Source organism: Pteropus vampyrus, unplaced genomic scaffold (assembly GCF_000151845.1).
Source record: "Pteropus vampyrus isolate Shadow unplaced genomic scaffold, Pvam_2.0 Scaffold123, whole genome shotgun sequence".
Taxonomy (NCBI): domain Eukaryota; kingdom Metazoa; phylum Chordata; class Mammalia; order Chiroptera; family Pteropodidae; genus Pteropus; species Pteropus vampyrus.
The window spans coordinates 256,469-284,399 of NW_011888904.1; the positions used below are offsets into that span (position 1 = coordinate 256,469).

The 27,931-nt window shown below is 41.3% G+C and overlaps 1 protein-coding gene and 1 non-coding gene across 2 annotated transcripts; both read left to right on the top strand.

Moving 5' to 3' along the window:
* Positions 1–5,463: 5,463 nt before the first annotated feature.
* Positions 5,464–26,656, top strand: CLTA (clathrin light chain A). Its single transcript, XM_011366190.2, has 5 exons — positions 5,464–5,874; positions 13,049–13,086; positions 15,097–15,214; positions 19,385–19,496; positions 26,204–26,656. Exons 1-5 carry the CDS (start codon positions 5,658–5,660, stop codon positions 26,373–26,375), a joined length of 657 nt encoding a protein of 218 aa, XP_011364492.1. The 5' UTR covers positions 5,464–5,657; the 3' UTR covers positions 26,376–26,656.
* On the top strand, positions 9,931–10,049 carry LOC111743834. Its single transcript, XR_002781898.1, has one exon. It is a non-coding gene; the product is annotated as a 5S ribosomal RNA (ribosomal RNA).
* Positions 26,657–27,931: the final 1,275 nt, after the last annotated feature.

Below are 27,931 nucleotides of genomic sequence, written 5' to 3' on the forward strand. Positions count from 1 at the left end.
GAGGTCAAATTCATAAAATCCTCTTTAAGTCCAAGGTCCATGAGTTTAGTTCCTGTTTTCTTCTATGCATTTTACTATTTCAGATCTTATATTCAGGTCCTTAAACCATTTTGAAATAATTTTGGTGTGTGGTGATAAACAACAATCTAGTTTTATTCTTTTGCAGATGGCTTTCCAGTCTTCCCAGCACTATTTATTGAAGAGGCTTTCTTTTCTCTACTGTATGTTTTTGGCTTTTTTGTTGGAAATTATTTGCCCATATAAACATGGGTTTATTTCTAGACTCTTGATTCTGTTCCACTGGTCTGTGTGTGTGTTTTTCTGCCAGTACCATGCCATTTTGATTACTGTCGCTTTGTAATATAATTTGAAGTCGGGTAGAGTGATGCCTCCAGCCTCATTCTTTTTTCTCAGGATCTTTTATGCTTCCATACAAATCTGATGATTTTTTGTTCTATTTCTTTAAAAAATGCTGATGGGATTTTGATGGGGATTGCATTAAATCTGCATAATGCTTTAGGTAATAAGGTCATTTAACTATGTTGATTCTTTCAATCCAAGAAGAAGTTTCTACATAATATTATGAGGTCACTTTCCCAAACTCCTCTCTCTCTGTAATCTCCCTTATGCTATTCAGTTCCCTGGTTTGTTTTTGTTTTTTTTTTTTTTCCTAGTTCTCCAGCCAGAAAGCTAGAGTTTCACTTAGCCCACTCTGTCATGTACTTTCATAGCCTTGCACATATCTGAGGTCAAGTGTTAGGAGGATCAGAAAATAAAAACTGGTGAACTCACTGCCAATTCATTGCTTCATATTTTGGTTGTCCCCAATTCATCTGCTACTATTTACTTTTCAGAGTCCTCAAATAGTTTCTTCCTCCTGGATTCTGGCTAGGACTCAGTGGGAAAGGCCAGGAGGAATGTGCTTACTCCATCCTACTCCTACTCAGGGTTTTTTCAACTATATTCATGAATAACTTTACCTGTATTTTTCCTTTCTCTTATTGTCTTTGTTGGGTTTTGTATAAAGATTATGCTTCCCATAAAACAAGTTGACTGTATCCTCCTTTTTCCAACTCTTTGAAAGAATTTGTAAAGACTGAAATTTTCACTAAAGAAGCCAAGTAGTTTTCTTTGTGGGAAGTTTTTTTAATTTATTAAATTGTTTTTACTAATCATAAGAATATTCGATTCTATTTCTCTTTGTGTTATTTTTAAGTTGTATTTTTCTAGGAGTTTCTCTAGTTCGTTTAAATTTTCAAAGTCATACCATATAATTATTTGTACATCCTCTATGATCTTTATAATGTCTTTAGAATTTTCAGCGATCTCATTTTTATTCCTGTTGTTAAATTTTTAAAAAACTTTCAGTCTTACATGGGTGTAAGTCTTTACGACTCTGAATAGGCAATAGTTTCTTAGATATTATTCCAAAAACATACATTAACCATTATTAAAATGGAAAACTTTTGTTCCTCAAAGGATACCATCAAAGTGAAAGACATAAATTGAGAAAATATTTGAAAAGTACATATCTGACAAGGAACTTGTATTGGAATATATAAAGAATTCTTACAACTCAATAACAATTAAAAAATGGTCAAATGATCTGAATAGACATTTCTTCAAAGAAGAGACATATATGGCCAAAAATACATGAAAAGATGCTAAATATTATTAGCTATAAGTGAAAATGCATGTCAAAACCACAATGAGGACCATCGAGTTAAGACCTTCTAGATTTCTGACCTTCAGAAACTGTGAAGAAATAAATATTTGTTAAGGTGCAATGTTCTAAGATAATTTATTACACAAGAATAGATAATACAAGCCTATCTATTTAAGACAGAAATTTCTAATAAAATTTTACTTTTAATATTTAATAATTACTTATAAAGTTTTCTGGAATATTTTATTGCTTGTACTAGTAATAATTATAATATTAATCCACAATATAATTTTAACTTTCAGAGCCTTATGGTCAAGGGATATTTTTTAAGTTAATTATATTTATATTATATATTTTTGTTACAGAGAAGTATGATAAGTTGATCAATAAAAGTCTTTCAAGCACAAAATTCTAATAGAATAAAATTTACGGGCAAGTGTTGTTATATGTTCATGGAGCAAAAGTGAAAATCTCAAATTTCTTAACGTTAAAGAAAAGTTTTATTATATATTTTTTTAATGGAAGGTATCAAATCACTACAATGTTTGGAAGCCACTGAAAACATTTAAAATAGCAATGCAACAATTTTATTTGAAAGGATCAATATTTACAATATATTAGAAATTATATCCTTTGCAACTAACTTATTATAAAAAAATTTAGATGTTAATTTTAAAGTCCACAAGAGTTCTTTTAGGGAGGTTATTTTTATCTTGCTTGGAGTTCATGGTGATTCTCAAATTTCTAGCTTAATTTATTTTGTCAATTTGGGGAAATTCTTAGCTATTTTCTAACACTGCTCCATTCTCTCCTCTCCTCTCCTCTCCTCATGGCTAAATTTCATGTTTATAAAACCTATTCCTCATTTTTTAATGCTCTTTTCTGTGTTTTCCATCCTTTAAATTATGTTTCAGCCTGGATATTTCTCTGCTGTCTTCTAGTTCACTAATTCTCATTTCAGCTATGTCTAATCCACTATTTATTATCCATTGAATTCTTAACATCGGCTACTGTAAATGTTTTAGTCAAATTTCCAAACTGCCGAAATTCTCATTTTCTTTTAATTCCTTGAACTCATTAATCATAGCTATTTTAAATTCTAGGTCTGATAATGCCATTATCTGAATCCCTTGGGATTTCTATTATATGTCTGCCCCTGAAAATGTTTCTGAGTATGTTTTGTTTTTACATGCTTATTTTCAGATGAGAGAATTCACTTTTGTTTTTGGCAGGCAGCTCTAGGCTAAGAGCACTAGAAAGCCTGAATCACTTTAACTCAGTCAAGAATTTATATGATTTAATGCTGGGCTTTAGTCTATTTTCACCTTTATTTCTAGTGTGTATTCCTTCTAGTTGTTTTCAGTAGAAGAGTTGGCCCTAAACAACTTTGCCCACCATTGCTGAAATTAGAACCTCCTCTCTCCTTAACTTCAGACTTAAATTTTCAAGATCGTGTTGAATGTCTCCTGAATATCCCACGTGTCTTCCATATCTGTCCTCTCACCTTTCAGAACCCTCTCCTATGCTTACATTGCCTAAGCTGCCAGAAGATTCTTCCAGAACAAGGTTCTCACCAAGTCATTGCCTGTTTAAAGCCCTTCAAAGGTTCCTCACAGCTTCTGCAATTAAGGAATAGTCCTCGCCTGGGCACTCAAGTGCTCCATAATTTGACTTCAACACACTTACTTCAGCTATGTATGAACTTTCTCCTGATTTTTCCATCATCTAGCTAAATCACTTCCCAAAGCACAGCCACACCCTCTGCCTCTCTTCTCCTCTATCTCAGCTCTCTCACAGCACTTATCCTCTGAGCTCCGGCTCTAATGCTATTCCATTCATTCCATCAATAAATATTTATTGCTATGTACTACGCATAATGCCAGACCTGAAACACAAGGCAGATGAAGTCCATGCTCTTATCTAGAGGTCTAGTGGGAGAGACAGAAACTAAAAAAGGACTTATCTTCTGTATGAAACTTTTCTAGGACTTCTCAACCAAATATGACTAGCCTCCCTTCCATTTCTCTGAAAATTTCCATGAGTCCTTATCACTAATAAGGCTCCTTTGCATGGACTACATTCGGGGTCCCATCATGTCTCCAGATTTACTTTCAATTATTCCTCCTCTTAAGCCCTCTGGCTCAGCCAAGTTAATTTACAGGCAAATCTTGTTTTATTGTGCTTCACTTTATTGCTTTTCACAGATGTTGCTTTTTTCCCAAATGGAAGGCGAAACCCTCCGCCAGCAAGATCACGACTTGCTTTATTGCAGTGGTCTGTCACTGAATCCACAGTACCTCCAAAGTATGCTGTACTCACTGACCCCTAAACATGCCAAGCTCTGAACCTTTAAAGGCACAACAGTAATATTAGGCTGCCATTATTGACTCTTCCAAACCTTATACATATTCCAAAATAGCTTCAAGCCACCACCTCTGTGGTCATCCCTCAGCTGATTTCCCCAATTTTGCATGTATAAATGTTGACTTTGCATGATATGTGATGCCTCCTCTATCAAGTGACTCTCTGGAGAGCTTCCCCAGAATCATGCACTTTCCAGGGAGATAAGGCTGTTTGTCCCTCAGTTACTCACTGCTGTAAACAATCAAAATTGTCTTCCTCGGACCCTCACAGTCATCTCTTCCCCTTCTCCTTATATAGGCAGGATAAACTGTTTCAAGAAGATAAATGACAAATAATTCTGTTATTGCCAATTTATTTTAGGAAAGCGTATTAAACGAGGAAATGGACAACTGAGTCAGTTGCAGGCCTTAAAAATTTAAATTTCTTAAACGTTTTCCTTCAAAACTTTCCTGTTTCATACTGAAAATGACTTTAAATACATGCTTTAAGCAAATATTACCTTTTTTATCATTAAAGATACACGTAGTTTTAAAAATCACCTTTGTTTCTTGCCTCTGGTTGGTTTGTTTTTGATTATTTCCTTTTTAGTGTGGTGGTGGTGGTAAAGGGAGTGTTGGCCACTGCATAAGCCCACTCTTCAAAGTGAGTATGATTAACTGTGATTACTCTATTATCATTTCTATGGTGTAGACAAAATTAACTAGACATGTTATTGATATGCCCCTAATTTAAAATACTGAAGGAACTTTAAAGTTCCTGCCATCCCTAGCCAGAAAATGTGTGTATACATACGGGGGTGCTACCTAGGTTTTCTCTTGACTACTGACTCCCTGTTACTGATCCCTCAATTTCCTTATGAACTAGGTGATCCCCACAGAACTTCCAGTTCTAGAAACTTCTAGCTCTGAAAAGACGTACTCGCTGCAAAAGGGCTTTGTCAAAAGAGATATATTCGTCTTTTCTCCCTATGGGGGAGCAAAATCAGTGGATTTGAATCACATTTAAGTCAGGCTGGAGTTAGTGAGTTAACAAATACAAATATTTTAAATAAAGCCAGTACATCTCTGTGAAAAGATTTAGTCTTCCCAACAGTCCTGGGAGTGAGCCAGTGCAGGATTCTCGTTTCCATTTTACAAATGAGGAAACAGGTTCAGAAAGCCTAAGGAGTTAGCCTCTTCTGTAATTGACTAATCATCGCATCCTTGACTTCACCTCACCACTTGTGTCCCCTCAGAGGTGGCGGTCCGTATCTGTGTAATCCCAAACGCCGGGCGGGAAAGGCTGTTTTAAGTTAAGCGCCAATCCTGCCTCCTCAGGTCCACGGGGTTCTCCGTCCTCACCCGCGGCGCTGCCGGAGTCACGAGTTTTCCTCGGGGGCCCGCCCCTCCTCCTGCTGATTGGGTAGCTCGCGAATGATTGCTGTCCTCTGATTGGTTATTACCGTTTTGGCTCTCTAACACCGCCTAGGCCAACCGGATATAGGGGCAGGGTTTCCGCTTCCGTCTTCTCCCTCCTCCCGCTTGTCCTCGGAGCGAAGTCGCCACCACAGCAGCTGCTCCCGGGCACGGTGTCCGTGTCAGTTGGTTTGTCTCTTAACGTCGGTGTGTTTGCCGTTGAACTGTCCGTCATGGCTGAGCTAGATCCGTTCGGCGCCCCCGCCGGCGCTCCGGGCGGCCCCGCGCTGGGGAACGGGGTGGCCGGCGCGGGCGAAGAAGACCCGGCCGCGGCCTTCTTAGCGCAGCAGGAGAGCGAGATTGCGGGCATCGAGAACGACGAGGCCTTCGCCATCCTGGACGGCGGCGCCCTTGGGCCCCAGCCGCACGGCGAGCCGCCCGGGGGTCCGGGTGAGAGTGCGGGCGCTTTTGGGGCGGGAGGACTTATATGGAAATTCGTCCCAAAATGGGTCTGAGAGCTCTGTGTAACTCTTGTTCCTTGCTGAATCGGGAGGTTGAGGAGTGCAGAGAGGAAACGAGACCCGACCCAGTCATGCGGAAACCTAGGCTCTGGACGCCTACTCCGTTCTAAGAGTGTGAGTGCTCCTGGGCGCGGGCAGAGCGAGAAACCAAAGAACATAGGGTGACAGGCTGAAAAGCCCGAAGAAGCCCGTTTAGTTCCGGAACTTTTCATTGAGCACTTTCTGTGCCATGAGCCTGGCCTCTAAAGTACAGCTGCATTGGCGTAATTTGGCCAGACTTAACAGGCAGGTCTGGGCTCAGCACAGGACCAGTTATTAGGAAAAGAGGGCAGGAAAAAAAAAATAGTATCGTTTTTGAGACATGCAAACAAAAATGGCAATGCAGTGATGCTTTTGTCACTTAAGATGTACAGAATGTTGGGTTATGGGGAAGAAAGGAGGAGTGAATAGGGAACTGAAGAAAGATGGTCTAGCCCTGGAGAAAAACTCTGGCCCAAGAGGCATAAGAGTTTGTTGTTTATTGTATTACGGCTTGGACTCCTGGAACTCTGCTTCCTCTGGAACAGCTTTGGTAGGCAGTGTTGCCTAAGCAGAACTGAAGATTATCCTGGACTAGTCTTCCAAGAGGTGAATAAAGTATCTGGTGTGGCCCTTTCTCAGCCAAATTAGAAATAAATATATATATATATATATATAGTAGAATGCCAGTTTGAACTTTGAATGCCTTATCTATGTATGATGTTTAGGATTGTGGTGGTGGGAGGAAAGGATGAGTGAAAGAGATCTTTTCAATAGAATAAGGAAGTAGGAAATTAGCTAGAAGAAATGAGACGTGGCTTTTCCTTCACTTAAAGTTCTAATTAAGGAAAATAGGGAACTAGTGGGGCAGATACTATTCTAAAATCAAACCTTAAGGGGCTGGGTAGATAACATATATGGGAGAATCATGCCGAGGATGAGATAATGAGTATTGGAGACTGAGGCTTTGGTGCGCTAGAGTAGTGCTCTTCATAAAAGCATTCAGACTCAGAAATCTCAAATTACTATGCCAGCCAAGCAGAACCTTTTGTGTTGGGAGGTGGGGAGACCGCTAGTTTGCAGCCTCTGAGTTTTTACACTGTACAGTGCTGCCTCCTAAGCAAATCAGTCTCCTGGTAAGAGCTTACATGAGATTGTGTAATATACCTGAAAATGCAGTTTATAGCAAGCAGGTTGGACTGAACTGGGCTGTGGCTGGGAGATGAAGTTGACTTTGAGTGATAAGGGGTTTTTTTTGTTGTTCTTGAGCGGTCTTTAACATTTGCCTAAGAATCATAAAATGTACTTTTTAGGTTGATGGTTTACCTCTCTCATTTAATAGAAGAGAAAACCGAGTCTTACAGAGAAATGACTTGCTTAGTTGAGCCCTGTTTTTCCCCACCCTTCAACTGTACCATATTCTGTTGCAGTTTCAGCGGAAGGATAGTGGAATAAGATACTATTTTTCTGGAAGGCAGTTGTGGCTGACCTGGCTAAGACAGAATTGGGAGAATCAGGACCCATAGTTAGAAGACTGTCTGATTTAAGGATAGCGTTACTCTGGCTCACTGCTGTATCCCCGGTGCCTAGCAGGGTGTCTGGCACATAGACACAAAGGAATGGACAAAAATGTCAGGTCCAAGGGTCCTGTATAGAAGCAGCAGATCTTGGTGATTAGCAGAGGTAATAGGGAGATAATAGGGTTGGGCACATGGGTCGCTTGTGCATCAAGCTTTCAGCAAAGGGAAGGAAGGGATGATTGCTGACTTAGTTCCTGGGAAGGACTTTCTTAGTGAACTAAGCATTTAGTGATTTAAAGCCAGATCTCTTGACAATGTGGTTGGGGTTGGTAATAGCACACTGGTCAGAAAAAAATAGTGCAGTGGTCAGCACTGCCTTTGGGAGTTAGAGAATCAGTTGGACACTTTGTCTTTCTCTCTCTCCCTCCCTTTCTCAAGATTCTGTGCTGTCCTAGACAGTTTGAGTGTGAGTTTAGCTTTATGATCTCAGGCAACGCTGGCGCCACTACCTTGCCTCAGTTTTTTCCTCCTTAAAAGGTGCAAATACACACCACATAGGATTGCTAGGATTACATTAGAGAACACCTGTAGAGTGCTTACACACAGTACCTAGCTACTATTTTTTCTTGGGAGTAGGGAGAGGAGGGTGTTACCAGGCCTATAGGCTTTGGGGAGGGGGTGTTTTGAGGGAACATTTTAGGAGGGAGCTCTATATCTGATGTGTTATACAAAGATCTATAGGCAGGAGGCTCTAACAGATTGAGAGAAGAACATATCTAAATTCCCCCTCAGCCTTGGGGAAAAGGCCTGTGGAAGACAGAGGCTGGCAAAAACTAGAGGGGTACGGCCTGAGCCCTGGGTGACTCTGTTTTTAGGAGAGGTGGAGAGGAGACTTAAGTTTAGAGGTGGGAGGTACCAGCAGGGTGAAATGGCTTAGGGGATATTGAAGATGAAGTGATCAGGAAAGAGGGAGCCTAATTCTAGAGCTGTTCAAGCCTTCAATCATGAGGACTGAGGAGGAAGAGAATAAGAGGCAATTAAGGAGCTACTGAGAGAGTACGGGGATGAGACTGTCTGGTATGTTTCTGACGAGTCCTTTCTTGGAGAAGGAGGAAGAGAGGTATGTGAATTAAAGCTTGCTTTCTGGAGCAAGAGAGTAATTTTCTTGGTAGCAGTGATAGAGAGTAGTTCAGGGAAATCTCATGCTTAGTATTTAGTAGTACTGCCCATTTACTTTATGCCAGGTTCTGTCCATACTTTCAAGTCCATGCAGTAAGTCTGCAGGCTACGTGGTAGTCATTCTATTTTAGATGGGAACTGATCATAGAATTAAGCGGTGATCCTAAGGTAGTAAGCTAATAAGACCTCACTGGAATTCAGACTCGGGTCTGTTTGACTTTCAGTGGTTGGGGAACATGGGAAGTTGAAGGTGAGTTTGGGACAAAGAGTCTTTCATCTCCAGAAACGTATTCTGACCCTCGTTTCTGTCTGGAGTTCCTGAGATGCCTTAAGACAGTTTCCTTCTGGAGCATCATGTTGCTTAGCTTAGTTGTCCTAATAAATCAAGGTACCTTAGATGTGTTTTCTGCACATTTCTGTAGCAACAGATGATCCTTTGACTTGGGCCAGTTGAAAAACACTACAGTGGTAAGGTAACTAAGAGTTCAGGTATTTGCCAGTGAGTCTGGATGAGTCTTCAGACCTAAAAGAGAGGTAACATGCGACTTAGGAGGAGGTATGGGATGAGAATTGCTTCTACTTTTGTGATAGAGTAGTGATTAAAGTCTCCTATTGGCAATGGCCCTGGGCTGGAATATGTGAACTGGATAGTTGGTGTGTTAGTTGTAATATATTAACCAGAATGTTGGCTTGGTCATACTAGCTGTTGTAAACTCTAGGATTTAAAATTATCTCACTCTTTTCTAGCTTACACAGAAATTAATTCCAGGTGGATTAAAAAGAGGGTTTTTTTTTTTTTTTATAAGTACCAAAAGTGAATATCTCAGTAGGAAAGGCCTTCAGCATAAAAGCAGATACAGAAATAATAAAGGAAAAATTGATAGTGTCTGCGTACAAGTTAAGTAGTTCTAGGTGTTAACTATCAAACCATATAAAAAGTCAAAGGGGGGAAATATTTGCAGTATAAGAAGAAAATAACAGTACTTAGAGATTGAAAGTAGCAGAAAATGGGCCAAACAGAGAATTCAGTATAGAATATCGAATGTGAGGTATGTGATTACCTCACAGAAAATTAGACTGGTACAACAAAGCCACCATAAGTTGTTTTTCCTGCTGTCAAGTTAGCAAAAATTTAAAAACATAAAATTGAGTCTTTAGTGTTAAAGGTCTGAGAAATGGGGCACTCATGTTCTGATGGCCGAAATGTAAATGGTAGACCAAAAGGGGGCAAACTGTGTTTAGAAGCCTTTAAAATGTATGTCCTGTGAGTCTACAGCCATGCCACCCTGAACAAGCCCGATCTCGTCTGATCTCGGAAGCTAAGCAGGGTCGGGCCTGGTTAGTACTTGGATGGGAGACCACCTAGGAAGACTAGGTACTGTAGGCGTAAAAAATAAGGGATTGTATGATGACAAGGTCCTTGCAATCTGTGAGGTCAACCAAGGGTTGCCTCACCTAAATAAATAAATAAATAAATAAATAAAAATTAAAAAAAATAAAATATATGTCCTGTGACCTAGCAGTTCTACATCAAGGAGTTTATTACTGAGGAGCAGTTGAATATGCCTGCCCCAAATATTTTTAGTTTTTTGGTAAATATTGTATTTCCAAAACTTCATAGAATACTTGAAAAATTATGTGTAGGTGGCACACAAACAGCTTTAAGTAATGAAAAGCCAGTGACAAAAACTATGAGAAACTCATTTTTGTACTATCATAAAGCATAGGAGTAAAACAGGGTAATTAAGTTAAGAAAAGTATGAGTTGTGTTGAAATAATCAAGATACATAACCATTTGATCTATTGAAACATAGATCAAAGCTGAGGTGGGTTGGGAAATACTTAGATCTTACAGATTGTGTTCATGTATCAAGTTATCACATGATCTTTCCTGTGACTTCCTGGCTTGCTCAGGTATTGCACCACTTTTTAAAGGCTGATTATCTCATAATAATGCGTTAAAATTTTTCTTACATATCTTAAGCATAAAAAATTTAAAGGGATGGCTCCATAGTGTAGTGGTTAGCACATCTGCTTTTACATGCAGAAGGTCCTGGGTTTGCGCCCCAGGTGGAGCCTCGGACCATACTCTGGGTGCGCCAGGCCTCCCAGGTGCACGCCACGAGCGCGTGGGAGGAGATGCCTCGCCTTCAGAGATCCAGTTCTTAAGGGGAAATGGCAACATCCATCGATCAGGGGTGGAACAGGGCGGGGGCGGGGAGAATTTAAGAGGGACAAAATTTAAAATATTATCAGTTATCTACCCCTTTAAGAACACCATATTCACCCCAGGGTTCCCTGCTGATGCATACAGGTTTGTTGTGAGGATTAAAACTTAATGTATATAAAGCGTTTTAACACTGTGCCTGGCACATTGGAAGAGATAAGTAGTAGGTGTCTTCATACTAATAAAGTTGAGGGTTTAATAATATAGAGGAATGGGTTACTAAAAAGTATATGTTGTAGGGGACCAGTTTTGCTGAAATTTTACGCATACACATTAGGTAAACTGACAGGATAGAAACCAGTGGGCTGAGTGATGAAATTACATGGCATTTTCTTCTGTCTCTATTTTTCTTTTTATAAAAACAGAACATTTTGGTATCAAGGAAACATGTTGGGGGAATGATCTATAAAATTTTTCAGTACTCCTCAAGCCAAGAGAAGAGTATTTGGCAGAAGCAAGAGACCAGAAGAATAGATCAAATATTAGGGTTGATTTGGAAAATGGGAAGTTCAAATTGTATTTACAGGCATACTTTGGAGATATTGTGGGTTCGGTTCCAGACCAGCACAAAAAAGCGAGTGTTAGGAATAAAGCAAGTTGTATCTTATTGCTGGTGGAGGGTCTTGGCTTCAGTTTATAAAAACGCACCATTTGTGAGGCACAATAAAGCAACATGCAATAAAATGAAGTGCGCCTGTAATTAGGAACCAGGACCAGACTAGTTATTTGAACTCTTTGTCAGAAGGAAAGAATGAGGCTGAGCATACTCTGCCCCAGGCCTCTAGGAAAGCTGTGCTGTTTCCATATATTGCCCTCTGAGGGCCTTTTGTGTGTGGCCCACTCTTAAATGCTTGTTATTCCTTTTACTTCTTGAGTTCTTCTGTCATTTAGGTTTATTTATTTTCTCATCTTCCCTCTCCCACACCATGCTGTAGGATGTCATTGAAGTTTGAAAACATTTGGGCAAAATAATGGAAGTCTTACATAGTAGGTAGTAAATGTTGATCAATCAACAGATAAAGAATGCAGATTATGTAGATGGAAGCTAAATTTTTATGGTTCCTATATTGAGGGTTTTTGAGGGAAGGCAGGGCAGCCACTCCAGAGGAATGGTTTGCAGTTCTGTATAAACTGCCTCTTAGTGATGACTGTTGGGGCAGCGTAGGGGTTAGAAACATGCTCATTGGCCCAGTCAGGTAACTGAATTAGACACAGAATGGGTTTTTTAAAAAAGTGGAGCTAGTGTGGACTGACAAATTGACTGGAGCATGTTCCACGGAAAGGCCGCCTTCATTTCACAGTGATTGCCAGTTGAAGGATGCAGGCCCAGTTATTGCCAGATCTTCAGTCTGCCTGCCTTCGCTGCCCCAAGCCTGGAAATCCTAATTTTGTGAAATTTCCTAACTTGGTACTTTGTATTTTAAATATGTTCAGCCTGTTGACCACCATTTTGTACCATATAGATTGATAGTCTGTAGTCGTAGACATTTTTCATATTTCTGAGATGGATTTTCTCATTTAGTTGTGAATAATTGTGTCAGTAAAACCAGACTGTACACCTCACTTTGAGGGTTTTTTTTTTTTAACTTGTATCCTTGAAAACACTGATTTAATTTGGTATGTCCAAATCTTGCTGTTCTAGACAAATTCCAAGTGGACTGTAGAAATTAGCAAGAAGTCTAAACTGTAGACCCTTAGGTACCGGGCCTGCTCCAGCCACCGGATGGACAGTCCTGACTCGTGGGGACAGCACCTTGGTTTGAACATGAAGCTTCGCATCTCTACTCACTGTGAATGATTCCAGGCCATACTTCTCTTTTGCCTTCCCCAGAACTTTCATAGAGAAACACTCTTGTTCTGTGAGACCCTTCTGCCATGATTCCCTGTGTTATCTCTCTAGGCCAGAAAACAATCTCAAAGGCTTTTGGGCTTGGGAGCTTGGGACAGTTTTGATCACATTTTGGTGAAGTCATTTGTATACAAGCATATATTGGTTTCTTCAAATAGAAAGCTGTTCATTGTACTGTCTAGTACTTAGCGCAGGGGTAACATTGAGTAGCTTATAGTAACTATGGCATGCAGTACTATATTACACTCTCAAATCTTTTGGCTCAGTTTTTGACCAGTCCTGATTGACAGTGCAATCTCATGTCTTACAGATGCTGCTGATGGTGTGATGAATGGCGAATACTACCAGGTACATTATGTTGAATGATAATGGTCGAGAGTCTTCCTTTCCTGTGATTTGAATTGACCTAGAAAGGACTCCACTCCCTTAACTTTCCTGGATGTATGAGTAGCTGGTATGTTACCTGCCAAAGTAAAAGGATTTGAAGGGAAATGACACCGATAGAACATTCTTTTAAAATGTTACTGTCCTGGTCCTAGTGTTACCAACTTTAGTCTCAAGAAATGACCCTTCATAATGATGATAACGACGATAGCGAATTTAAACACTTGCTGCCATGCACCATGTCAAGCACTGTTTATACTTAGTCTTATTTAATTCTCACAACAACCTACGGGACCTGTATTGTATGTGGTGGGGCCAGCATTTGAACTTTATAGATTGTATGGGGGTAGGGGAGCTGGTATTTGTGATGGATACCGTTGTTATCCCTCTGTATCACTAAGCTTTTGGTTGCCACCCCAACTTGCATTGGCCTAAACAGAGGATTTGCTAGTTTATATAATTGAAAGAGCCTTGAAGTAAGTTAGGTGTCCTCAGACCAGCACCTCTAGGACTCCAGCTCTGCCTTCTGAGTGTGCAGTTTCATGCTCAGGCTTTTTTCATGGTGGGGAAATGGCTGCAAGCACTACCAGGCCTCATGTGTGCGTGTCACATTGTTTAGATCAAGACAAAGGTTCCTCTTCTCCCAACCACCCAGAAAAAGTTCTATATTTCCCTCTAGACCAATGAGTAATCATTGCAGCCCGGGGGAATAACACGGTGCCTGGCTTATCCTGGTTTTCTGTTTCTCGCTCAATCAGTTAACTGGCAAGAAGGATGAGATTAGTCTAATTGATTTAAACCAGAGGTGGACTGACTTTCTGTAAAGGGCTGGATAGTAAACATTAAGCTTTGTGGGTCATAAGTCTCTGTTAAACTACTCTGTTGCTATAACATGAAAGCATCCCTAGAAATTATGTAAAGAAATGGGCATAGCTCTGTTCTAGTAAAATTTAATTATGAAAACAGGCACTGGCCTGGCCTGTAGTTTCTGGCCCCTGGGTTAGAGCTTGGCCTTTAGAGTGAGACAGCATAAGGTTCAGGTCCTGGGTTTATTCCTTATTAGCTGTAGGTTTGGACATGTTATTTCTCTGTGCCTCAACTGTGAAATGGGAATAAAAACTTGCTTTGCAAGATATTTGGGAGAGAAAGCTTTTCTATGTGCCTGACACAGAGAAAGTACTAATAAGTTAGTTACTAATACTTTTTGTTGTTGTTTGTAATATGGTTAGGTTAAACTGGTAACATTCCCTGGGATTAGTTACAAATCCTTTTCACATTTGTTTATAGTCTGATTAGGTTAACCTGGTGACATTCATTAGTTCAACAGGTGAAATAGTTCTATAAAAACTAATTTCTATTTGTCTTGATCAATTCGTTTATTCTCAAATTTAACCCACTATAAAGAAGAATCCCCCCCCCACACACACACACACTTGTGACCCATAATTGTCTGCCTTTTTATTCTTTTTCTTGGTGCGACTGTAGTAACTACATTTTCTTTTGGACTTTCCTAGGATTCACTATATTTTGATTAGGTGGTATTAAATGACCTTTTCCTGCGTTGTATAATAGCATTTAGGTCTTAGAGTCTAGGCCTTGCTCTATGGTGTAGTTACCTTTGTTACTTACTTTGAAAATATCACATAATCTCTTTGTCAGTTGAGGATACCAAAACCGATAACACATTCCTAGTAAGTCCTATTACCTCCCCAACTCTCCTATCTCCCACTCATGCCCCATTTTTTAATAGGAGATCAACTACCCTGCCTTCTCATGGACTGTAAAGTTTAAGTGTAGTAATATTAAAAGCTACCTATAAGCATGTCAGGTTGTATCACTGTTTTTAAGGTAATCCTTTAACATTTTGCAACAACCAGTAGTGCTGTACATAACCAGGGGTTCTAACTTGGATGAAGTGCATTTCCCGGAGGGAGTTTTCGGTACTGATGGAGTACAATTGTGTTTTCTGTTAAGGAGAGTAATGGTCCGACAGACAGTTACGCAGCTATTTCACAAGTGGATCGATTGCAATCCGAGCCTGAAAGTATCCGTAAATGGAGAGAAGAGCAGATGGAACGCTTGGCAGCCCTTGGTAAGGAATCCCTTTCTGTCTTTGGGTTTCTGTTTTCAGTGGAATAGTTGACCTTGATTCTACTTTTACCTCTTTTAAAGTTGAATTAGCCATAATGTCCTTGTCTTTAAGAAGATACCTTTCTCAGTCTAGTCTTCGAGAAGATATCTTTCTCAGCCTTAAGTTATAAGGCTACCCGTGTGGAGATGCTTAATTACAGGCTACTGTAAGGATTAGGGCAGCCCAGAAAGCCACTGAGTGCATCTTCTGCTTTCAGAAAAAGCAGAGTGGTGCCGTGCGTGGAAAGGAGCCATGGACTTGGAGTGAAAGACTAGATTCAAGGCCCAGCCTTAATTCTTACCACCTGTGGGTGCTTGGTTGCCCAAACCTTGCAGAGTCTATTTCTCCATCTGTGGAGTAAAATCATGTTACCAACCCCAAGGGTAATCTGAGATGGTATTTATGAGAATGCTTTGTAAACTCGAAGGTGTTATATCCATGTGAGAGACTTCACAGTCCATTTATTATTTGAATGCCGAATTTAAGGTAATGCTTAGAGGAAAATGTGAGGTATTGTAGGAAACAAGCACAATTTGGTTGTGTTACCCTAATATCCCTGGAAGGTAAGGTTTTATATTTTTATGGATGAGAAAAGTGAAGCATAGGTAGAATAACTTTTTGAATTATACAGCTAAGAAGTAGTAGAGTCAGAATTTCAGCTTGTCTGCCCTGCTTCAGAGTCCATACCCATCCCTTCAGCCACATTGCATTTAGCGTATACTGTCTTGTTGGGCATGCCAAGCCCAAGGTCACTTCCAGCTAGCTTGGCCTTTGGTGAAGAGCTGTGTACGTGGAATGTCAGCTGTTGGTCAAGATCCGGAGGGACATGGTGTCTGTACATTTGGGTTGGAAAGGTTTGGCAGAGTTTAGGGATGTTATCTACAGAGTATTCTTTTCTCAACTTTTTATTAAAATTTCAAACAGAATAGTAGAATTAGTTAAACGAACATGTGTAGTCCTTAGAATCGGTAATTAACATTTTACCTTATTGGATTACCTTTATATAAACGAGGCATGTATGTATACATGGTATTTTTATACATACACACATATACACATGTGCGTATTGTGAATATAGACTCATAATTTTTTCCCGATCCACTTTTAAGATACAGACATCATAGACTTCACGCCTAAATATTTTATTGTGCATCTAGACATATGACATTCTTTTATGTAACCACAATGTCAGCATTATTATTCTATCTTGAGAACCACTGAACTAGCAAAAACATGACTCTTATTTTTCAGATAGGGTAACTGACACCTAGAAATAGGACTCAGATAACACAGCCAATTAGTGTAAAATCTGTCGTCTCTCCAACCCAGTTTATGTGGCTTTCATAACACAGGGGACACTTAATGTTTGAACCTTTATAGCACTATCCAGTAGTCACTTCTTTGATGATGGAAATATTCTGTATCTGCGCTGTTCAGTATGGTAACCTAGCCACATGTAGCTATTAAGCACTTGAAATGTGGCTAGTATGACTGAGAAACTGAATTTTAAATTTTATTTTAATAAATTTAAATAGCTGCATGTGACTAGTAGCTACTATACTGGATAGTGCAGCTTTAGAAGATGAAACTGGGTCTTCATGGTGCTAGCAGCCTCAGCCCTTACTTGTTCTTTGTATGTATCTCTTCTTAGTAGACTTAAAGGCAAGACTTAGCTAGTATTTGTATTCCTGGAATTTTTCTTTTTTTTTCATTTTTCTCCCCCGATCCTTCTCTCCCTCCCTGAACTTTTATAAGAGTTTATTTGAGCCAAACTCATAACATATGCTGGGGAGCGAGATCTCAAATGCACCCTGGAGTATTTTTCATGTTACAGAACCTAACTTTGTCTTTCTCTTACCCCAAAGTTTAGCAAAGTTGTCTTCTCCAAGCAGAGAGTACACTTTGGTGTTTGGCAAAATTGCACTTTCCGTTTCAATTATCACATTGGACACTTTGGGAATATTCCATGAAGTATCGTTTACTTAATTCAAGATGCCTTCCTGAGGGAAGTCAAATATTTGGCTTTGCATTCTGATTGAATCAAATTAAATTGGTCCACGAACTAGGTGTTTCTTCAGTTTCACCTTTTTTCCTCGCAAGAACTGTGAGAAAGCACAAAATGCTAAGAATAGAGAACCGGTGTCAGTGGTTTTCAGTTTAGCTAGTGGCTGTTTGCAAATAATATTCTTTTCTGTGAACAGTAATGAGGATGACCAAAGAAAACCACTGTCACAAGGGACTCCATTCCTGCCCCTCCCCACAAGATTCAAAGAGAAGATTGTATTATGGCTTGAATCTTTGTCTCATCAAGCTAAATGTTTAAGAATTCTAAATTCTTACTGCCAGTGTCACTTCATAAATCTGTAAAAGCAAGAAGACAGTTTAAAGGGATTGTTTAATACAGTAACTATAATTTGTGTAAATTTTTATTTAGATAAACTTTTCGGAGATAAATTTCTATATTTTATTCCTACTGTATAATATCAAAAAGTAATTTTACCACTCTTGAAAAGGAGACTACATTTCAAATCTGGTATTTTTTGGTTTCTTGTCCACGTAGCACAGTCAGCCCACAGTATCTCTAATTGCATCATAGCACCCTGCGTTTCACATACACTTAATGCCATGGACAAACATTCATCAGAGGTTTACTCTGTATACTGAGTCATGAATGGAAAATCTAAGTAAAATAATTCTAAGCAATAGTTCACCTTCTGATAAGGTAGATAACAGAGGAAATTAATAATCTGGAACTGTGGGAAGTTTCTAGCTGCTCTTAGACTGTTTCTAGTAGTTATTGACCACTTTCTGTAGGTTATTCCTACAAGACATTTCTTGCGAAGGCCCTAAAAATGCCTCCAAAATACTTTATTTCTTCCCTTCAAGTGGTTACGTGCTACCACCACTGCTTTAACCTCCCCCCACCGAGGACACTGATGGCATGTTGGGCTCTGGTTCTGCATTTTCCAAACTCTAGTCTGGATCAGTGGTGACCACCTTCCATTCACATCTTGTGGTTATTTCTAGCTTTACTTCTCTTTCCATCCCACCTTTTGGAGACCGTATAATGAAGTAAGAATGTGTAAGCTTTAGAGTTGGACCTGGGTTTGAATCTTAGCTCTGCACTTGATGTAATCTTTATGAAGTTTTCTCAAACTTTCTGAGATGCAGCTTTTCTCACAGTTGAACATGAGACTAGAGTTTACCTTCTTGGGATTGTCGTAAAGATTGAATGAAACATCTGTAAAACATCCATTAGAGAAGGTGTCCTTGGGAACACATTTCTGGTGAAGTATCGGTAACTCCAAGTGTCACCTGCAGCAGTAGCTGTGAGCAGTAGCTGTGACCTGAATTTCTTTCTTTCTTGCTATGTGCTGGCATGTTTCTTTGGCTAAATGTCTTAGGAAAACCCATATTTAGTCCTGAGAAGCTTCCTGTTAGGTGTGCATTTTCCTTCTAATTTCTAGAACCTTGTGGATGACAGTTGATATTCATAATGATGCCCCACCCTCGTAATTCTCTCCATTGGAGCGTCTCTTTTTAGTTCTGTCCTAGCTTTGCCACAAGCTCACTGCAGTGTAAGCAGGAATAGATACTTTGTGGTTCCCCGTTCCTGAATCTTCTTTACCTCTGGTAATTTCCTTAATAGCTCCTTGCTTCATAGAAGTGCTTCTGCCATACTGAGAATGCCACCTTTTGTTTTATAAAACCACTGTCAGCCTGGGGTGTGGAATATAGTTTGTGAGAAGATTTAGTTAGAAGAGTATCTAATATGAATTGTCCACCCTGAACTAATAATATTGGTAGAATTATTAAAGACTCATTTGTAATTGCTTTCTCCCCAGTTGGTATTTCTGCCCTCCCCCCAACCCTAAACAAACCCAAACTAGTGATCCAGTAAGGTGTCAGTGGACTGGGATAAAATGTGTTGGAACACCTTGATAGAATCACTGAGCCTGAGAGCTCAGTGTATAGACAGGGAAAATAGAATTTTATCTTTCGTTCCAACACACACATGCACATGTACCTGCACACAACATGAGCTTAATAAGACCAAAATAGACTGATGAAATTCACTTGAATTTGTGTTTTGTTTCATTGGTGTTCTCTTTCTTTTCCTTCCCTTCAAAGATGCCAATTCTCGGAAGCAAGAAGCAGAGTGGAAAGAAAAAGCAATAAAGGAGCTAGAAGAGTGGTACGCTAGGCAGGACGAGCAGCTACAGAAAACAAAAGCAAACAACAGGTCAGTCCACGGTGCTTCTAGCACAGCTTGTTTTCCAAGATTTAATCAAATCCATTTCCAACATCCAGTATAGGGTCTCAGTTGCTGACTCATTTAGTGTGAAATGTCTTTGCAGGTTTTCAAAAACATTCTTGAAACATAAGGCTTGCAAGTCTGTTGGGTCTTGTGAGCATAATTCAGCTCTCTATTAGCCATCCCAGTTATAGTGAGTTTAGCTTATCAACTAAGAGTTTGGTTAATAGGCACCACCTGTAATGGTACGATACAGCAAAAGGAAGTTATTTCATAGAGCAAGTCCACAGGTAAAAATGTAACCCAGAAATGAAAGGCCACTTTTATGGCTATACCAGGATCTCACTGGGACTGATTATAGAGTTGGTCATGTTGCATGCCTGCCCTCTGAAAGCTGTTCCATAGAGGGGTCCATTAGCAGGGAAATGTGCTTTTTAATTAGGTAGCCAAGGGTATTCATCCAACACAGTGACTTCAGAATTAAGGGTTCTGTGGGTACTTATCTCTGTCTAAGGAAACCTTGAGTTGATTTTAAAAATGCTCTTTTTAGAATTTACTCACTTACTGAAGGTTATGTAGTTGTGTGAGAAAGCATTTTTATATTACCACTGACCAACAAGTGTGGTCTTTAATGCTCCACACCTAGAGTCCACTTTGAAGAAGCTCAGAGAGAGAGGCGGAGGCAGCGCTGCCTGCCTCGATATAAGTCGATGGGCTTGCTTTCCCATGCTGGATTCACACTTCACTCATTTCAGTGTAACAATAGGCCACGCTGGTCTTGGAGATATTTTTGATTTTCAAGGTAAAGAGCCTTACATTCCTGTTCTCAGAAGCAGAAGTGGGTTTAAGGCGCCCCTTTCTCTTGTCAGATCTATTAGGTGGAAATCAGCCAGAAAAGAGGGAGCTGACTGCTTTGCCAGCTATTTGTGCCATTATGGGGCAACAGTGGCAGGAAAGGTATACAAAGCGTACAGCAGTCTTGGGCTACCTACCTCCTGTTGGCCATCCTTGGTTCTGTCAGCTGCCCCTCAGGTGCCAGGCTTGAACCTCTGTCCTGGCAAACTTCCTGTGGGGGATGTACTTGTGTTTGTTGGGTTCCATTTGAAGTTCTCTGATTAGTATAGTGGGGGCTACTCTAGGGTTTGGGCACCAAAATGCTGAGGGTCACATTAGCTACCAGGGCTTCCGCTGAGCTTGTCAGTTTGAAGTGCTGACAGGGCCAGGCTTCTTTATCCTGTGCTCGTTCAAGGTAGTTTCCCCAGATGCAAGTTCACATCTCTAAGAAATGGGTACTTTGTGCAAGCACCGTGTGAGGCCCCGTTTACCCTAGCAAGTTGCCTCTGTCCATGAGTCTGCTCTGAAGTACTTGGTAAAACTGGGCTGACCCTCCCTGTTTAGGGTCCCTGTGGCTTAAGCACGTTGACATTCCGATTCTCAGACTTAAAAAATAATTATGTTGGGAACAGACTTCCCATTGTAGAACTTTTTCAAGCCAGTTTTGCTAACTATATCCCTTCTGTCTGTATATAGAATCAGTTGTCCTTGAAGAGAGTAATTACACCTATTTTTAGGAGCTGAATCTCAAAGGTTTAGTCCCTCCAGTCATTGATTTAGGGCTTAGTACCTTTCTTTAGGTAAAATTGTCGAATGTTGGGTTGGATGGTTTTATAGATGAACTTCAGGTTCCAGAAAGGGGAAGAGACTTCAGCTTACCACTTACTGAGAATGTAGGGCTGTTTAGAAACTAGGTCACTTGACTTGTAGAAACCTTGCAGCACAGGGCTGACCCTGAGTATATAAAGCTAGTGGCACACTAGCCATTGTCATCAGGGTTCCAGGACAAAAGAAATGGTTTTTACATTTAATGCTAGTTATTCTTCAGTGTGTTGCGGTGGAAGCCAGTATAGAACCACTTTGGAGGACTTCTTCCAATGGTATATACCATCCCTGGAGATTTTGTCATTGTTGATGGCTTCCCCTCCCCCATCCACATCCCATGGGATGAATGGAATAAGTCCCATTTATATGTGTAAAGTGACTCATCTTTTTCATTATCTAGAGGTAAATAGTAAATTTTGAGGAAAAAAATGAGGGTGCGCATTTCAAGCAATGCCACTCTCCTTGGGTGACTCCCTGGATGTTTAAGGAAGACCACAAAGATAAGACAGAAGGCAGACGAGTTCGAATAAGACTCAGAGATAGCAAGGACCTATTTTTATGAGTGTATCATCAAGCTTCCTGCCTTCCGGTTGTCCTCAACAGAATCCTTCAGAGCACATCTGTGTCTGGCACTGTGCTGGGTGGTGGGTGGATGACTGCCAGTTTACCTTGCCCTCAGGGTATCTCTGGTCTCCTGTCAGTCATCCGACTACATCTCCCTCCTTTCATCCTAAGTCAGGCCCAGCGTTGCTGCACAAGAACCATGAATTATTAAGTGACGGCCAAGGGGAAAAGAAAAGAATTCTCTTTTTATAGGAGCCAGTCAGAGGCGTTTACTTATTGAGAACAATCCCAGACCACATCCCTTTCCAAACAGTAACAGAAATATTTCCCCTTTTACAGGTAGCTTTGGTGCTGACTTTTCACCTCTTTCAAGCCTTGTACAAGTTTAGGGAATCCATGATTCTCAGTTTTGGCACACATTTTTTTCCATGCCCTCTGGGCTATTTATGGGCTGTTTATGTGTATCAGCCTCCTGCATGCACTGTGGTCAGGCCTGAAGGCATTCCTCCTTGTCCTCTCTCCGAGGCTTCCCTGAGTCCCTTCCTGCCTTGACTGAGGATCGCAATTCTCAGGCCTGTCAGTCTGCTGGGGGGAAGAACAAACAAGTGTAGGGGCTCCCTATGTTTATTATGTTTGACTTTTCCATTTGTTCTGGGTCTAGAAACCTGACTGGGCAGCACTATCACAGACAAGCTCTTTAGTCTTAGGGCTAAGGGCTAGCTGAAGAGGAGAAAAAGCCTGACATTCAAGCTTTTGTTGTCTTAGTGATGCTTTGACAGGAGTCATTAAACCTTTATTTTCTGCAGATGCAAGTGCAAGTTGAAATTAATTAGGTTTAGTCCTTTGTGTAAATTAAAAAGTTTATGGGTTTACAAGCTGGCTTGCCTTTCCTTTCCCTCCCACTCATTCTGCCCACAAACAACTCTGTTTTGCTGCTGACTCACTTTGTGTTACAAGCAGGCTGTTCTTTTTGCTTTTTTTACATTTCCACAAAATACCTTCTATGTATAAACCAAAATGGTAAAGAAGGAAGAGTATGTGTGAGTTTAAAAATAAACCGAAATTTAAATTACTGGGATCTAGGTGAAGAAGGTGAAGGGATTAAGAAGTAAAAATTGGCAGTTACAAAATAGTCACAGGGATGTGAAGTACAATATAAGAAATATTAAATAAATTACTAAAATTTTACTTCAAATAAATGTGATCTTAGGTTAATAACCAGGCATGATTGTCCTTTAAAAAAAAAAAAGTCCCTTCCATTCCTGTGCTATAAACTGACCTGGCAAAGGACAGGGTAAGACTTTTTGAGAGAAGTTCCCTGCCCATCCACAGTGGATAAAGTGAGCAGCCTGGGGCAAGAGTCTGAGCCAGCCTGTTCCCTGCAGTGTACACTCCACTCAGCATGCCCCCTTTCTTCTTGTCCCAGAGCCCTGCCATCTTGATCCATTCCTGATGTGGAGTTAAGGAGGGATGAAGTTCTGGCTTCTGGGCTGTGTCTTGTCAAAGCAGTCAAGTCTGGCATGGATTGAGCAGACAGTTGTATTTAGGGACACAAAGGAAACCAGTCCCAGAGCCAGAACCCTTGCCTCCAGCTGCTTTTTTCTCTAAGTTGGGAATTTTTAAATGACCATATGTGTTCCTACAATACTGAAAATTGATGGCACCCAGCCAATGTGGGAAGCAGTACTCAGATAATCCAAGATAAAACTGGCTTTGGGACCTAGTGTGTCTGGTATTGGTAGCGTTCATGTCCAGTGATACTGAGGCTAGCAGGAAGGTGGCATGGCTTCCTGAGCGCACACCAGCTAGAAAGAAGTATTAATGTACAGTGAAAAGAGGAGGGCAGCTTTGGCTATCAGTTTTGCTGCCTTGTTGCCATTTGCTGCTGAGTGAGTTGCTTCATCTCTAGGCCTCTTACCTCATCTGTACAGTCAGAACACTCAGTGTCCTAGAGGTTGTTGGGGTTGAAGATTGAATCAATATGATGTTGTAAAAGCCCACAAGTGAGTGCTTAGGAAATGCTTGTTGTGGCTGGGGTAAGGCAAGGGGAGAATCCCTGTGGGGAGTCCCAGCGGGAAACCTCGCCTGCTGGAGTCTCCCAATTGCTGGAAACTTCTCTGGGTTAGGATGGAGCCTCAGGAACAGCTCTCCAGAGCACAATTGTGCCCCTATTGTGGATTTGAGATGTTTCTGCTTCTCAATGTTCTCTCTTTTTTCCTGCCTGCTTGCCTGCCTTTTGGACCTCTTGCTGTCTAGGGTGGCAGATGAAGCTTTCTACAAACAACCCTTCGCTGACGTGATTGGTTATGTGTATGTTGCAAAACTAATTCCTTTCCTTGTTTTGATTCTTTCTACTTTTCATTTAGATTTAATGCTCCTTTTATGTCACAAGTTGCTTTGCTTTTTACATGATTGCAAATTGGCACTGTGGGTGCTGATCAAGAGTTGATAAGCTGGGGGTATGACCCATTGATTGTCTTGCAGAATCATTACTCCCTGCAACTGATTACATTTTTTGTATTAGGGGTGTTAGAGAGAAGGAAGCTGACTCCCTATCAAAACGTGGGTCATTTGTGATCTTGTCTGGGAAGGCTTTGGGACTGGGGTGGGCTCTGTCTGACCTCTTGCTGCCACCACTGCTGCCTCCCTGTCCCAAGTGGGAAAGGGCAGTTTCCCCACCTGGGGGAGGTGGCTGTCCTGGTTTTGGAGCCAGTGGGGGCAGCATTTTCTACACTTGGGTTCCTTCAAAGAATGTAGGGTTGGTTGCCTCTCCCTTGGGCAGAAGAGTCCAGAACAGAGGGAGTAATCGTTTCTCTATGGTCTTACACATCAGAAATTGTTTAGTAGCCAGCTTCTGATGCCCTGTCCCCTCAGCCTTGCAGAGAGGCCCCATTTTGAGGTCGAAATAGCCAAAGCTGTCTGATATGGGCCTTCCCTTCCCCTCCAGAAAACTCTTTGGAAAAGTTTAAAAATTTTTTTTAGGATTCCTGTTATCAAAGCAGTATTGCTGAAGACTTGGAAATAGTTCTTGCTGTTTCCTCAACTATTAGGACTAGCTTTTGATTAAAGAGAGATCAAGGTGGAATGGAGGAAGAGAAGAATTTGTGGGAAGGGTGGGCAACAGGCTGAGGGCCCGTGACCTTGAAATGTTCATCCCATTAGAAGAACTGGGTTTCCTGGGCCCCTAGATGTATTTGTAATGAGACTTGTGAAATGCTGGACTTACAGGTGGTGTTGGATTTGATTTTTGCACATTCTCTCTGGTGTAGAAATGGAGAGTGGAAAGGTCGAGTCTGGGTTTGCTGGGCAGCAGGGTGGCCCAGCAAAGCCAGCTGCACGTTCCCAAGCGTATATAGAGTGGCAAGGGCATGTCTAGCTTACTGACCATCTGCATTGAGCTCATTCTCATTTTCTATATCTGACCTAAAGTTTCTCTCCTTGTTTTTCTTCTCTTCACCTTTAAGCACAAACATAAACCATCCTTGCTACAGCCTAGAACAGTTAAGTAAATCTTTCTCACTGCTCCTAACTGTGTGTGCCATGCAGTCGCAGTGTTGTAGTGGCTCTGGCTTCAGCTGTGTTTGCCACGGCCATCCCTGTGAGAGTGCCACCCTCTGTCCCCACGGACCAGTCATCTCCATTGCTTTTGCTTTGCCCGTGATGCTTGTTGGAGTAGATGAATATAGTGTGTCTTCACTCTTACCACTGTCCTTTTGGGCTGTAGCTCCCACCAGCTGGTTCCCAATGGGGTTGGCTGACCTTGACTGAAAGAATGTTGGAGCAGCATCCTACCAAAAAGCACCTAACATTGATTGGCTCTCCGGCCATTGGGTGCCCACCCCTGCCACAGTGTGCCCTGAGTGGCCCAAGGCACCTGGCTGGAGGGAAAATGGCTGAACTGGAGAATGTCCTGACAAACCCCTTCCAGAATGGCTTTAGTCCCTAGTGCCTGCTAGCATGGGAGCTTGTCTTGAATTCTTTTTGATCTGCCCTGTCTCTCTCCAGCCTTAGGAATAAATCCAGAGGCTATTGTGCAATGACCTGTGGGCTTTTAGAAGTCTCTAAATTTACTTGAAACTTAGTACAGCCCAACATAAACTACTGTTCAAGTTCTTGACCAGCCAGCTTCTTTGCTCTTGTTAATGAAAGCAATGTGTAACTGGCTAAAGAATTGCTTTTTTAATGCTCTGTATCAGTAGAGGCAGACACACAGAACGAGAGAGCGAGCGAGCGAGCGCCCTGAACCAAACACCTGTATTCCAACATTTTACACGGCAGTCCGGGCACCCTGTGCCTAGGAGAGCTGGCCATGTGTCTGCTCCCCACCTTGGATCCCAGGGGCTGTGATTCTTTGGAAAACCAGAATGCCATTAAGTCAGGCATGAAGACGCAGTCATTTCTGTAAAAGGCAGCCACCAGGTAGCTTACTGCGGGTTTTACATTAAACCAACATATTTTGTTGTTGCTTCCAGGGCAGCAGAAGAAGCCTTTGTAAATGACATTGATGAGTCGTCCCCAGGCACTGAGTGGGAACGGGTGGCCCGGCTGTGTGACTTTAATCCCAAGTCCAGCAAGCAGGCCAAAGACGTCTCCCGCATGCGTTCTGTCCTCATCTCCCTCAAGCAGGCCCCCCTGGTGCACTGAAGAGCCCCCCCTGTGGAAACACTACATCTGCAATATCTTAATCCTACTCAGTGAAGCTCTTCACGTAATTGGATTAATTATGTTGAGTTCTTTTGGACCAAACCTTTTGTCTTTAGAGTTGATCATTGTTTGTGATTGCATGTTTCTTCCTTCAACTGTGTTCTCCCTGGCATTCAGAGAGGTGGGGAGGCGGCGGAGGAAGGGAGGGAAGCCTCCCGATGGTAGTCTGAACTTGTGCTTTTGTGCATTATTCTGAGAATAAATTTGTTTCAAACAATAAACAGGAAGCTTCATTATTGACCTCAAGATGTGCTGCAGTTTGGAGTGAGGTTCAAAAGGATGAGGAATTTACTTATATCATTTCTAGGGCTATAGAGGCACAGACATTGGGCTTCCACCCCTGCCTTGAACTAAAATAGCTCCAAATTTCTGTTGTCTTTAGTAATATTCTATGGCCGTTTCCACTTGTAAAAGGAATTCCAAGGCTAAAAGTTAGCTCCTCATTGCCCACCTTAGAGCTGTGAATTCTCAGCAACCTAGACGTTTTCTCCCAGATGGTTTTTGTCTATACTGTCCCTTACTTTAGGGTCTTGGAGAGTATATTTCAGGGTCTCTCTGGGTTATATAGACTATAGTGAGACCATTACTCCTTTGTATTCAGCCAGTAAACCTGAGTCAGGATGACATCAGTGTGTGGCTAGCCTCATTACTCTGGATTCCCCTAGCACTTTGCTCATATTGCTATTGTCAGATTCTTCATTTAGACCTTGCTGGCCAAGACAGTAGCCACTAGGCACATATGGCTATTTAACTAAAATTTCAAATTACATTCTAGCCCTAGTTACATTTCATGTGCTCAGTGGCTACATGTGGTTAGGTATTATCTGATTGACACAGCACAGATTATATAGAATATTTCCATCATCGCAGAAAATTCTGGACCGCAATGATCAACACAACAGGTGCCTCCAGGGGACTATGCTCTAGTCAGGCATCAACACAATATCTACCCTCAGAACCTTTCACCTTTTAAGTGATGGTTTGAGAAACAAAGCCATATTTCAGAAATCTGCCTTATAGTTACCTGATATTTCCAAGTTGGAGATTGATGTAAACTGTAATGCTACACTCTGGAGGGCATAGGTCTTGCCATTGCCAAAAAGGAAAGTCTGCCATCTCTCCTACAGTAATTATGTCTGGACTTTTCCACCTATGTCCCCCTTTCCAAGCTTCTTAGTTGGGCATTCCTTGATATGGCCCACAATTCTGGCCTCTTTGCTCTTTTTCCCCTTTTAACAACCCCGCCCCCCAACTCCCCCTCCGGATTGCAATCAAGCAGTCACTGTCGTTCACCAACCATTTGTTACTTTTGGGCATTGCTAATGCCATTCAAAATACCAAAATCCAGTTTAAGAACTAGCTCAGAGGCCACTTCCCCAATGCCTTCCCTTAGTCCTGCTGAGCTCCCATAGCCCTCTGGTGGGGCAGCTTATTACCTTTTGGGTAATACCTCGGTAGTGTCATCTGGGCTAGTCTTGCCTCCCACACCAGATGGA